General features: G+C 38.0%; 1 protein-coding gene across 1 annotated transcript in view; it reads left to right on the top strand.

Moving 5' to 3' along the window:
* Positions 1-14,822, top strand: part of CA10 (carbonic anhydrase X) — a 160,213-nt gene that overhangs the window by 30,520 nt on the left and 114,871 nt on the right. Inside the window, exon 2 of the mRNA XM_010002683.1 lies at positions 363-437. Within this exon, the coding sequence (XP_010000985.1) occupies positions 363-437 (75 nt within the window). The remainder of the gene's footprint in view (positions 1-362; positions 438-14,822) is intronic.

Here is a 14,822-nt window from a genome sequence, read left to right as displayed (position 1 = left end):
GTTTCTAATTCTTAATAGCAACATTTTTGCTTTAGATTGCTGGTAATAGAGTAATTTTTATCCCATTCTGAATTTATGGATGACACACAAACCATCAATGCTGCATCTTTAAGTTTAGTGATCATTTCTTCAGTAGCTGAGTATGTTTTACTACATGAGAAATAGGGACAAGGTCCTCTAAGATAGAGATGCTTAGCATAATTCAATATATCAAATAAACATCACTTGGGAACTTGAGGAGTGGGTCTTCTGTAGAATGTGATGCCCTGTTTACAGTTTTCAGTGTTTATATAAGTTTCAGTTTATAAGTATTTCCTATTTCTTCCTTTAGTTTTATGGTTTCTTTCATTATTTCTTTCTAGCTCAACAAAATTCACCAAAAATCCATGAAGGCTGGTGGGCTTATAAGGAGGTGGTCCAGGGAAGCTTTGTTCCAGGTAAGTGTAATTTTAAAATCCTAGTTTTTATTAAATGTTTTTCACTTGAATGAATATCATTGGGTTTTGGGAAGATTTTGTTTGGGTCTTTTTTAACCATTGCAAAGATTTGAAGTACACAGGTACTTAGCATCACATTGTATTGAAGTGTAGAAGGGCTTTTGTCACTACATTATCCAAAGAGCATGGCTGTCTTCTGGGAAAGAAAATGAGATTAAATATTTCAACATTTCAATGAGTTTCTGACACTGAAATTCTTGTGAAAAGCCTGTATGAAAATTGACATCTACAAGCCTGAAGCATAAATATGGACATAGCATAAAGTAGCTTTTCAGATTTCTTTGTGATTGGTTTGGGTTGTCAAAGATGCTGCAACATGTTGTTATGCATGTTTAGTTCTTAATGTTGATAGCAGGGGAAGAAACCTGGAGAAGATATTCACTTGCATTCAAGAAGAAATTTCAGCCTTCCTTATTTGCATGACCCAGGCAGATGCCCAGTAGAAGGTGAATGAAAAAAAATATTTGCTTTACAGGTCTTCTAACTGTTTCAGCTTAAAGTTATTGAGAAAAATATTTCAATCAGCATGTAAAGAAATATATGGAATCAGGTAATACTTGTGGTATTCCAGTCTTAATACCATGAGAAATCTGGGCTTGGGAACATCCTTAGAGGAAATAGTCATGACTCAGAATATCAAGGAAGATATTTTAGAAAAGTGTGGAGGGACAACTTTCTGAGAGATCCCTGAATTACACATACATGTTGAATATCAGATTAACCTAGCACACATCTTCCAGAAGTGGTCCAGAAGGGTGATTATGAACAGCTCACTTGGAGCAGCCATGCAGAAAGCAAGGGTAATTTGGCAGCAGGTTTCTTGCAGACTCTCATGTTTCTTTCAAAGTCTGTAAGCCTCAGCAGAAAAGTCCCATGAACTTTTACAGAACAAACAGCTAGATTTTGGAGTCTTTGAAAACCATATTTAAAACATTTCAAGGATGCATTTTATAGTTATGATCTCAGGCTAACACATCACAAAGGATATATTAGTGCATATAAGTTTATCCATAATGTTAGCAGTCACATATCAGATCTCGCATGAGATGCTAATTAGCACCTGAGAGGTGATAGCTGCAAGGCAGGCTGAGAAGCTCTAGCTGAAGTTGCTGACTGATGTGCACTGAAGCAAGCAGTTAGAGCCATCTGCTAGGATGCTTCCTTTCTATAAGCTGTTAGTCCTGTCTCAGGGCTGGAAGTTGCAACCTCCAAATATATTTGAAAGGAGTACTTGTCCAACACCCTGTCACTGCAGTTCAAAACTAGCATCTCAGCTAATATGATTGACATGAACACAGCTCTTTAGCTGCTTGGGGGAACAACAACAAGCATAAAGATGGCTAATTGGGGCATTACAAAACACTCTAGGATGAGTTGCTAGAGTTTGTCACAGCTTTGGCTATGTGAATACTTTTCACCTATTTCAAAGCAAAGTCACTGTCTTTCTTTGAACTGTCATGTCTTCTTTCATGTATAGCTGTGTAAGAACTACACACTACATTTCCCAAATCCCAACTCCCTATACTCTGGAATAGTTTTTTTAAAAATTATTTAAAATATCTTTATAATGTAATATGTTCATCTGGACACAGGTTGTTGGTTTGGTTTTTTTTTCCCAGATTACGGGATTCACAACTTAAATTACATGTTGTAAACCAGTGGTTTACAGTCACTGATGTATATCTTACTGGTAGGCGAGGATACCGGCAGAGATGAGGTACCGGACACATCACACTCTCTTTCCCAACTTCCCTTTGCAGTGATCAGTGGTGCCTTTTTCCCTTCACAGCCTAATTATCTATCTTGGGTGTGTATTTCCCTCCAAAGTTATCCATGGAAGAAAAATTGCAAGTAACAGATGTATCTCGGACTTTGCCTCATAACCCTGACAGAACTAAGTGATTCAGGTTGTATTCCTGCCACAGCCAGGCTCTGCAAAGGTCAAGCCTTCCCTCTCTAAAAAATTCTTCCTTGCATCGCCTGTTGTGTCTTGCTGCGTTACCAGATGTCTAGTACCTCTCCTGCTGAACCTGTGGGTTCCTTCTGCTAGGACACAAGCAGTATCCCCCTTCTACTTAAGGAATGTGCTAATATGGAAGACCTTCAAGGCAGTAGTCTGCAGGTCCTTGTCAATTATTGTACCTCACAGTTTGCTTTTAGGTTAGAGGCCAATTTTAGGGATAGCAGTACTACAGTTACCTCTTTTATGCAGTTGAAAGTCCTCTTTCACACTATCCTGAAGTCGTTGCTGTTTATCTTGAAGTGACACTAGTATAGGTTATAAGAAGCAAGAACAAATAACTGACAGTAATTCTTTGGGACAGCTGTAGTTGGTAGGGCTAGCAAAACCCGCATGGCTGATGACTTTTAGCTGGGAGGATGTTTAAGAGAGAAGGAGCATTTCTGTGCAGGACCTTATGTGTATCTTCAAAAGTTTGGGATTTGGAATAAAAAGCTAAGGCTAATATTGGGAGCCTTTCTTTTCTTAGGTTTTTTACTGTGACCTAAGAGCAAAGGAAGGAATTTCAAATTTACTGATATATACAGGAAGGGGTTTTTGTGTTCTTGACAAGCTAAGTATAAAACCAGATGAAATGGTGGTCTGTGACTAAGTCATTAATAACTGAAAGCTTGTAAATCCTTACTTTGAAGGATTATTCAGGATAGTTCTAAGTGCCAGACAGAAAGGCTCCTGCATGTTTGTGCTGCTGAATATATGTATGGGTATATTTGAAAAATTCATCTTATCTTAACACCTTTGACATGCTGCTCTTCAGACAATATTTTGGTGATTCTTGTCATCCTTTGGCTACAGACATTTTAATGGGATCCATGTCTTAAAAGAGTAGGACTGTAGCACAAAGAAATCTGATAGAGGAATTAGTGGCTGCTCAGAGACCCAAAGAACTTTTCTAAGCTAATAAACCAAAGTGAATAATGGTATCTGCCATGGTTGATTATGTAAGGAGGGGACTTGGAACTTTGGCTATTATTACCTCATAGTAGTAGACTTTTCTGTCTGTGCATGTGTTTTGGATAGTAGCAACCATCCCTCCTTACATTATAAAAACCCTTTATAGATTTTTGCTGTATAGTGTTAAATAAGTTAAATAATAAATTCTTCTCATGAAGAAGTCACTGAGAATAACAAGGAATTGTATTTTTCTGTGCTAATCATGGTCTTCTGTAGTGGTGTGTAATTGGACTTAATCAGAGAAGGGTCACGATGCTTCAGCTGATGTTTGCTAGGTACTTCTCCCATAAATCTGTGTGCGATGAGATTGAACTGGAAGGGATCACAGCATAGCATGGAAATAGAGGTAATGAGTGACACTAAGAGGTTGCCTCACTGCTCCTCTTATCATTATCCCACTTACAGAAAACTACTCTTGTAAAATGCTTTGATGAAGAGAATTATATTTTAAGAGTACTACAATTACAGCTTGCAATTATCAATTAGGAATTCAGTTCTTATTTCATTGAGAGTATGTACATCAGGTTATTTTAGACTTCAGGGAGATTATTCTTAACTGTTACACTGGTGATGAACCCAGGACGACTGAGAACTTTATATTAATATAACATGCAGGTTTCAATTCATACATCTCATTAGTATTTTTAGGGTCATTAGGGAAGAATTTGCCACCTCATACAGAGGAAAATATGGTCACTGCAGCTACATCCTTATCTGTGGTTAAAATAAATGCCTGTGAAGTAAGATCATACCACTGTGTATGGCTACAGAGTAACTCGGCTTGTTATTTATTATCTATGAAAACTTCACTGATACTCACAAAGAACTCCCTTGTTAAATCCTGTCCCCTGCCTAACAGAGAAAGAGGTCAAAAAGAAAAGGTAACAAGGCTGTTTCCTAAAGGTAGACACTTGCACATAGCATGCAAGTGCTTTCCTTGTAGAGTGCTATGACTGTAATAGTAAATAAAGAATCAGAGGATTGTTACATCATAGTATTTATTCAGTAGCCTACAAGAACTTTATTTCTGAAAATGCCATGTGTGTGTCTGTGTAGGATTATGTAGGCTCTTCACATAGGGGATTGTTATTGACTTGATAGTCTGAAACCACTCATTCATACTCAGTGAAAATTTCCTCCTCTTGTAACACTTCTCTAAAAAGGTCAGTAGTGAATTCACTGAACCATAAATCCATTAAACACACTAAGGAGCAAAATCCATGCTCATCATTTACCATGCCTGCCTACAAGTACTTGGAATTATTATTTGGAGAAGTTTTACTGCTGTTCCACACGTTAAAATACAGCTATCGTATAACATCACCCCACAGTGGTATTTCTGGGCATATGTTATTTGTGGTCATCGAGAGATTTACTATCTCTTAAGAAGAAACTCACCATGAAATACAGTCACCTATTCAGTGCATTTCCAGCTACCTGCTGACCCTGCTCAGAGCTGTAAATTGCATTGGAGTTAATGACTGCCCTAAGAAGGAAGCTTCCTGAATGTTATTGATTGTGGTTTGTTGTTTTGTTGTGGTGGGTTTTTTTTTCCTACTAATGAAAATATTACTAAATTGTCACTTTTTCCTTGCTGAATAGTGTGGGTTTATATTAGGGCCCTTGTCCATTTTGTATTTATAAAATGTACAAAAATGCATTAGTATTTCCAGACCAAGCAGTCACCAACTTTATAGTCAGGACATAAACCTTGAAAATAACAGCATAACATCATAATGGGAAATCTGACAGGTCGTTAACTACAGCTGCACAAATGGCATTGCTGTAATTCACAAGTGCACATGGACAACAGCACAGCCTTTCAGTGTCTGGTTGAGAAAGAAAAATACTGAAGTATGTAGCACAAAATAGCCAGGTGACACTGCAAGTTGTTCCCTTGACACCAGAGCACATTGCTGATACGTGTTCCAATCCAACACAGAGGTGGTTTTTTAGGACCATTTAATGGTGTCCCCCTAATTTATTTTTTCTTATATTTAGTATGTAGGAGCTTCAGTTATAGGGGTTCAGGTGAAGAATGAAGGTCTTTACACACACAGGTCATTTTTCAAATATTAAATGAGATACATATAAAGAATTATGAATAAGGCAACAGTATGGAGGCTGGGAAATGAAACAAGCATTTTAGATACCTGAGAGTCATCAGGCTAGTCTGCCTAGTGTCTCTCTGCTGTTGATTAAAAAAAGAAAATAGGTGTTCCCACAGGTCCTTTGGAAAAAACCTTGTCTTTTGGCTGACTAAAATTAAGCAGTACAGCTGCCCCAACAGAGGAGCAACAATAGGCAACAGGATGGGCACTGTGAGCTGGCATGCCTCCTTCGTGGGCATCACTAGACTTCCCATTTCAAAGGCCCATTTTAACAGAGCTGGAGAATGTTATGTGATCATTTGCAGTGAAATTTTAACATTATCTCATTCTGTGTTGTAACTTCAGAAGTGATAAAGGAAGAAGAGTAGAAGGGAAGAAGGGCCAGGTCAATTGCACAGTCACTGTGTTTCGGTTTAAAAACAAACCCAAAGGTTGAAAAGCTCTAGCATTTAACAATGACATTTCAATCAGACAGTGAGAAGATTACATGTTTCTTCCTTAAAAGTAATATCTCGGTCACCTTTAGTTTAGTAATGGCTCTGAAATCCAGGTGTTACTTTGCTTCTGCACTTTAATTGGAAGCAAATCTGGCTGAAGTAGTCCCTACAAAAGCCAGGCACAGCCAGTTTTGAAAATCCTAGGTTAGTGTTTTTGTCTGAAAATTGGTCCTATTGAAAACAGTGGGATTTAGTCTCTGAGTCAAATGCTTGAATAAGGACATCAGAAGCCAATTCTTTAAAAAATAATATTCACAAGACTGTATTATTTTTACAATGGTTTGATGTAAAACCATCTCCTTCCAACTTTTTCAATGGGAATGAAATTACTTATTTACACAGCTGTGCAGTGTAGCCTCCATCTCTTTTTCTTCTACAGCGTTTATACTGCAATTGCATTAATAATGTGCTTTTTGATTATATAATGTTCCAATACTGTATCCTTTGTTTCTCATGGAAGGGAGGGGCAGGATGGAAGGAATAAATCTGTGTACCTGGGATCATGCTGGTGTCACCACTGCACTAGCAGGTATAGCATGACTAGGATGCTTGGTTCTGAGAGGAGCTGCTCCTTTGAATCTCAGTCAGATGCAGTTAAAGCTGTATCAAGGACCAGCTGCCCTTCTACAACACGCAGACAGGAATGATGGCTAATTCCCAGCTTTAGTCCCAGTTTAGAACTGCAGGATTTAGCTGTTCTGTGTGGCTCAGAGGACATAGCATACGACATAGGAGAAAGAAGTTCAGATAGTATAGTTAACCTTTCTGTATTTTCAAACTAGGCTACAGAATACTCTCTCACCATTGCCTGTCAACCCATTTCCCAGGAGTGAGTTCTGATTCAATTTTGCTTTTCCTATCCAGCAGTTGGGCATCTTCAAATGGCTTTTCTTCCTAGTTTTAAATTATGCTTTCTTAAAATAAAGAAGAATCAAGTGACTGAAGTCTAATATGATATAGCTGGAATACACTGCATGGCCTTGGCAGGCTCTATTATCAACATACTGACATCTTCAAAATTACTTGGTATTTTAATGTGAATTTTAAATGGTTTAATAGGAGTATAAATTACAGTCATAGAGAAACTATCCCCTCAAGATTTTATTGCTCATTGTAATTTCACATTTATGGGTGTATTGCTTTGTTGCAGAACTTGTGGATTCTCGGTTCTAGAGAGTATAGTAATAAGAAGATGGTGCCTCACTCAGTGAAATCCGTGTTTTAGGTAAACACCCCTAGATTACAAAGATAAGGACAGGAAGGAGGTCCTGAACACAAAGAAAAAATAAATTTATTCAGTTTCATAAACAACACTTATTAGAAAGTCCAGTTTGAAACACAGGGCATGGTTTTTTCCAAACAGTTTTCAATTTCAGGACTGGTTTATTAGTCTAAGGCCCAGTGGCTCTTAAAGCTGATGGCTAGATCTACAAATCCTATTTGTGTGCTTTAAAATGCAAACGACTGGCCAAGGGAAAGGAACTAAGTGCATAATGATACACAGTTTCTCTCAAAAGTGTCTAGAAATTGTACATTCTACTTTCTTAGGCAAGAAGGTAAGAAGATCCCACGAGGCAACTACTCTGTCATTTTGTGCCTGAAGACCATCCTAATTCTGACCGTAAAGTTCCAAAGTATCTAAATAATCTTTAAATAAGAACTTTAGGCCCTGGAAGCATGTTCTCTATTCTCTTAGGGGCTGCAAGTGAGGTAAATAACTGAAGTATGTAGCTAACTCCCTGCCTTTGAAACTCTACCACATATTAAATGGAAACCCAGTGAAAGTTAAAGTACATTAAAGGAGTATAAGCAGAAGAAATGGGTTCAAGTGAAAGATGCTCTTGCTTCTTGCCCACTTCTGGGAAGATTTCTGGTAAACTGTTTCTAATGTGCCCTTCAGGAAGCTATTTCTGAGATGCTCACATTTAATTTTCAATTTCCTGCTTGACCTTGTTCTGCAACATGAGTTTGCAGTGGTTTTCATGCATAATGTACATAAAGACACCTTCAGCTACTTAGCACGTAACACTGTTGCTGGGCCATATATTTACAGCAAGAATTTTGTGGAGCATGCTGTTCATAATTGGAGAAGAGGGGATTCTTAGTTTCGGGCTTTTAAATACAAAGCTGTTAGAATAATGTCAGCTGGCTTTAATAAGATAATATTTTCACAGGTGTTTCAAAGGTGTACTTTTGCTTACCAACCACACACCTACAGATTACATTTCCCAAACTATATTAAACTACAGAATATTATCCTCAATGTAAGATCTACCTATGTAAGAGGAACAGTGTACTAAATCTTGTAACATGACCCATCTGGAATCATCATGTTTGTGGGATTGGGGTGTAGAAGGGAGGCACTTTGCATTCTGTATGTTTCTGGTGCTTTTATAGACAGAATAGTAGTAAAAAGCAATAAAAAGCTCTGCCATTTACTAACCCAGGATAGAGGGAGTAAATGAACATTTTTGTCATGGTTTTGTGTTCTAAAGGTGAAAGGACTGGCACAAGAATTTCAGTCCTGTTTCGTCTCAGTAAAGGAAAGCTCCACTTTCTCCGCAAATGGCCTGTTCTGTGGCTTGTTATATTTGGTATCTGTCTCCTGGAGAGAGTCCAGAGAAGGGCCATGAAGATGATCCAAGAGCTGGAGCACATGTGCTATAAAGACAGGCTGAAACAGTTGGGGTTGTTCAGCCTGGAGAAGTGAAGGCACTGGGGAGACCTTAGAACACCTTCCAGTGCCTGAAGGGGCTACAGAAAAGCTGGGGAGGGGCTTTTTACAAGGTTGTGTAGTAAGAGGACAAGAGGTAATGGATCAAAACTGGAACAGGGGAGATTTAGGTCACACATGAGGAGGAAATTCTTTAGTGTGAGGGTGGTGAGACCCTGGCCCAGGTTGCCCAGGGAACTTCTGGAAGTCCCATCCCTGGAAGTGTTCAAGGGCAGGTTGGATGGGGCTTTGAGCAACCTGATCTAGTGGGAGGTGTCCCTACCCATGCTGGGGGGTTGGATCTATATGATCTTTAAGGTCCCTTCCAACTTAAACCATTCTATGATTTTATGATTACCTTTATAGCCAGAATCTGCTGTCAGAAACACTGCATTGAGCAGTCTAGCCTAGTACATATTTTTCTGTTATTATGAGATTAAGTTTTTACTGATATGACTTTTAAAACTGTCTTGAACTTCCCAGGAGTCCTGCATATTGTAGTCTTAAACATGCAGGCAAAATAATATTTTAGTGGATGTTAAAGTACATTAAAGGAGTATAAGCAGAAGAAATGGGTTCAAGTGGAAGATGCTCTTGTTTCTTGCCTACTTCTGGGAAGATTTCTAGTAAACTGTATCTAATGTGCCCTTCAGGAAAGCTATTTTACAGCAGAAGTCTAACAAATAGAACCAGATTCAAGTGTCCTTATTCAGAGAATCTCTAAATTTAGCATGTATTTTCACTCACTAACTTGCTTCTTCACTTGGTGATATGTATTTTCAGTGACCCCTAAATGATACTGTGCCTCACCTATAAATGGCAATGAGTAATCTTCCCACAATACAACTTTACTTTATATTCTCTCCCTGCCATACTTTGCATGAGTGATCAAATTCTACTTTTTGTATTTCCTTCCTCTAAAAAAAAGAAAAGAAAAACCTCCAGACACAGCTACTGTGTAGTGCAAGCAAAAATACTAAAGAGAAAAGATCACAGTATTAAATTTCACTAGCCTCTAACATCTTAAATGAATTGTTCTATTCATGCTGATGTTAGGTTTCTGTTTTGTTTTTTTGTTCAAGCAGCTTTTTCAGAACTTCTGTACTAGACAGCTCTCCAGTTGGGGTATTTACAGACACATCTTCTCAAGAGGCAGTCACCTTATTTATGCATTCTTTTGCTTTTAATGTTTTACATTTTATGTGACTATTATTCTGAAAGCATTAGGCTTTTAAAAATTAGGTTTCTAGAAATAATTCTACACTAATATCAGCCAACTAATATTTGAATAAGCCTATTGTGGTTTTTTTAGATGCAAAAAAGTGGATCATCTTGGAAACTTGTAATATGTCTCTGTCAATTCTACATTGTTTCTCATTATTTCTAAAAAATTGTTACTCTGTTGGGTTTTGTTTTGTAATTTCATCATGATAAGATACCAAGCTGTGTGTGATGCACAAGCTTTAGTTATATATCTTCAGAATACTCTTATTTAAAATTAGCTTGTGCGTGGCTATTTGCAGAGTATTGTATCCCAAGCAGTGTTTTCAGTGATAGGTGAATTGGGGATTTAGCTGATTTTAAATTTCAAACACAACATGAATCATTGAACCTGCAAAAAACAGACCAGCCTGATTTTACTTTCACCTACAAAAATACATCTCAAATTTAGAGTTGTACACTATGAGAAATGTAGTACGTGTTTGCAGTATTGAATCTACTGCAAGTAATTAATCTGATAAACATCACAGGAGTTTGGGTATTTGATTCTCTCATTTATAGCCTAAGAAGCATTGCAGCATTCCTGTGCAGACACATAGAGAGCCACTAGGGCTAATCAGCACCAGGAGGATAGGCTGTTTTGGACAGAGGAGCAGCATTTCCATACTGTGCAAAGGATTGCAACAGAAAGGAAGAGTTACCGTTCTCACTCTGATTAAGAAATGTCAGTTAGCATGGGCTTCATCCAACATCCCTTCCAGCTGCTGTATCTAAAGTTAGGAATGTGCTTGTAGGAGGACAAGCAACCCACAATGAACCATAAGAATGTCAACAGCAGACTTAGCTCTGATTGCTAGGTCCATGAGTAACAGTTTTATGCAAAATTGGTTTTTGCTTTGACTGAAATAAATGGAAAATGTTATTTAGTAAAAACAGTAAGGCCAGAATTTTTTAACTTTCACAAAACTGGCAGTTAAACCCAAGAACATATGCCCAATTTACTGTGTGGGCAAGGCATTTCTACAGAAGTCTAAAAATAAGTTGTTGTGTATGTTTTCTGAAGGTGGGAGTGACCTTCTGGAGATACTTGAGCTTTTAGGAATCATCTTCAACAGGAAATGAATCACCTACTGAGTTCACCATGTTCTGTAGGTATTTCTCATTCTAAATTTAGAGCCTGTGGAACTAAGTCTCTTCTCAACAATGTTTTCTTCAGATTTGTCCTAGTATAAAGGGTATGGAGAATGACCTGGGTGTGGAGAATTGCTTTTGGATTCTACAAAACCAAATTAATAGTAATTTGAGGTATAAAAATTAAAAATTGATCAGCAAAAATTACTATCCTTTTGTTTGTAGATGCACATTACATCTAATTATATAAGACTGGTATGCTGCTCCTGTTCTAATCTCCATTTCCAAGCTGATTGAACAAGTGATCAGCAAGTTCATATCTGGTTAGTTCAATGAGAATGCATCAGTGTTAAATATAAGAGTAATCAATAAATAGCCTCAAGATCCAATTCTCTACATGAAAAAAAGTGGCTTCCAGTTCTCTCTATTGGAGAAACAGTCCTATTTGATTGAGAGAACAGAAAGGTAACATTCAACATGAAAAATCATCCCATCCTCAAAATACCAAAGAGATTCCACGTTATGGAAAACAATGTAAATCTTCAGCCATAGTCTTTGGAATGACTCAGGTGGAAACACTTATTTAGGCAAGCCAAAATAAAATTGAAGAAAAGGCACCAAGTCCTAAGTAAACATTCCTAGTACCACTGCCAGCAACTCCCCTGAGACTTACCCTGCCATGCCCAACACAAGCCTTAGAAGCCTGAGCTTCTTTGGAAAGAAAATCTGCTTCTCATCAGCTTTCAGAGTAAAGAAATACAAAGTGGTACTTGGTTTAGGATATATGGTATGATTTCATGGGCAAGCTTCCCAGAGCTTGTTTGATGGAACAGAGAAACCTCATGGCAGCAGGCCATCTGGCATCCTCTACAGCACTTCATGATCTTTGGAGCCCATGAGAAACAAGCAAAGCTTCCTCCACAGATGGCTATCAGCCTCCTCCTCATCCGTTCCTCAGTCTGTGACTCTGAAATCAATATTTCCATAGGCAGTTCAAAATTCCACCTGGATCTTCTATGGACACGCACTCTTCCAGCCTTTGTCAGTAACCATTTCTTCCATTTTTACATCGGCTTAGCCAACGGTTCTTGATGTTGAAAGTCTTCAACCACAAGAAACAGGGATTGCACTTTCCAGATTAAGTTACTGCATTGTCCAGTCTCTTTTGCTCTCCTCAAAATATCTACCAAACCAAAAGAAATAAACTTTGCAATGGCAAAGTGACTCAGATGCCAACTTGAAGAATAAATACTAGCTCTGGTGTCTGTATGTTTGCCTTGGGTCCTTGTTCTGGGTTCCTTGAATCCAACCCTCAAAGTACAGAAAGACCCAGTGGCTTCAGTAGAAAAAGGCAGAAAGTAGAAATCAGCAACAAAGCAAAATTTAAATAGTGAGTTACTGGATCTTGTTCATAAAATGACATCAAAAGTATGTATTTATGTAATCTGTAGAATCTTTGTCTACTGTCAGTGAGGAAAATCCATTGAAAAGTTACATTGAAGCCTTTCCTATAAGGGAATAAAATTTTCCAATATCACATCAACATTTGGGGAAGCCAAAGATATTTATTTTGAAGGCCAGTAGTAGTAGGAATAGATTAAAATACATTAGCAAACTGAACAGATGGTTAAAAAAGAGAAAGTGAATGGCTGAGAAAAGGTCCCTCTGACATTCACTATTAAAGACAACAGTGGCTGTTAATAAAGCAGAGTTAATTCTATAGAAAGGAGTAAAATATTATTTAATCAGCAGTACTTCATACATAATTCAATTAACTGCCTTCACTCATCAGTATTAATGAGAGCTGGAACTTGGATTAATGTGCTTGGACTTCATAACAACACTCCCAGTCTACTTAAATGCTGCCAAAACTTAATAAAGCACTGCCAATCAAATTACAGTATCTGAGCCCAGTGCATCAATGTGCTGATATTACAAATCATCCTATGCTTACTGCACTGTTTGCTAATTCCTTATTTATGCTGATCTCTGCACTAAACAGTCTTGTTAGTGTATAGTAGTAGAAGAGGTTAAATTTCTTATTGCTTTCTTGCTGACATCTTTAGGACCACTCAAGTTGTTGAGCAATAAGTGTAAATGGTGTATCTGTGTGCTTTCAAACACATACTTCTTTTAAAATTGAACTTGAATCAGCTGCATAGGTTGCCATAAAGGGATCTCTATTATTCAGAAAAAATTAGGATGCTGTTGTGATCTGTGCTTTTCTAGGTACAATATTGAGGATCTTGCCCTTGGTCTTAACAAACAACTCTGACATTTGCTGCTGCTAACACTCCTGGTGTTTTCCTTCACTGCAGGGAGAAGGGACCATGATGGTTTCCAAAATATTTTCCTCTCTGCCACTGAGGAATTTGATTCTCAGAAGCTGAAGAGGCTGTCTCAGCAGAACCTGAGAACATGGTGCTTTGTTATCACATCACAGTTAGTGCAGTTGGTGGGCAGTCTCACCTAGGAAGCTTCAGAAGGGCTAAGCCCAGCCTTACCAAACTGCTGGAGGGGGAGGCAGCCTGATACTGCTTATTCCACCTTCAACTCTTCTGAAATATGTCTCTGCCTCTGCTCCAAATGCCTGGCTAGGTTTCAGCTGGGTGAATTGAGGCCAGACTGTGGCACCCAAAAGGAGATTGAACTGCTGAAACATTCTTTGAAATGTAAGCTCTAGAAGCATTACAAGCTGTCAGACGAATCAGAATAAGATAAATGACATTATAGAGAAAACATGCTTCTTTATATATTTCTTTTTAATCTTAAGAAAAGAAATGAAGATGTCAGAAGAATACAGTTTCTCTGTACAGCAAGGCCTTGCTTGTTTCAGGCTACAACACAAGCTCGAGGGAAATTTTGTTCAAAAGTATTTCAGAACCATAGATGGTTCAGAAACATGTTTTGGGGGTCAGAAAGATGTGCAAGTCACAGTTGTGTAGATGCTCATGAATAGATGCTACCCCTTACTTTGCCTCTTGAAAATTATTCCTATGATTTAGAGTATGTGAATCCAAGGAAATAAAAATTGTCACAACCATTGAGTTCCTAGATTCATGAGGTGAAACCAGCCAAGGCTTAATTCAAAGTGGTGTTGTGCTGTCAGGAGCCCTAGCACTGAATTTGGCATCAAGCCTGTTGAAGACAGGTGAGGTTTATATAGTGCATCAAAATTAATAAAGACATGAGACAGCAACCAGAATTTCCCAGAACAGAAAACTGTGTCTACTAACTCCTGTGTAAGGAGGAATAATCTTTATAATGCTGATTTATTCTACTATTTACCAAGCAGTGTCATCTAAGGATTGAACAATTAAATAAAAATATTAGATGGTTAAAACTAAGTTGGATAAATTTTAGAAACATAAAATAGTGCAGAACCACACCCTCACTTTTTAATAAAGTCAGCACAACTATTAACACAAATCCTTATATTTAGTTTAGAACCCTTTCCACACAGTTAGTATTTCTCCTTTACCATGTTTTTGATAGGAGTTAGAACAGTAGAAAATGGAATGCTAAGTTGACAGCAAATGTTTCCTGATCCTTCTCCTGAACCCTCAGTGTGTCAGAAGGTTTAATAGTTATAAGAAAACTGAGGACTAGCTAGTTCTGCCAGCCTTCTCTACTTGGGAGTTTTATGCCCTCCACAACAGGAGCAACAGACTTCCTGCT

This window comes from Chaetura pelagica, unplaced genomic scaffold (genome assembly GCF_000747805.2).
Source record: "Chaetura pelagica isolate M959 unplaced genomic scaffold, ChaPel_1.0 scaffold47, whole genome shotgun sequence".
Classification (NCBI taxonomy): domain Eukaryota; kingdom Metazoa; phylum Chordata; class Aves; order Apodiformes; family Apodidae; genus Chaetura; species Chaetura pelagica.
Note: the sequence above shows the minus strand (reverse complement) of the source record. Positions and strands in the feature narration are given on the sequence as shown.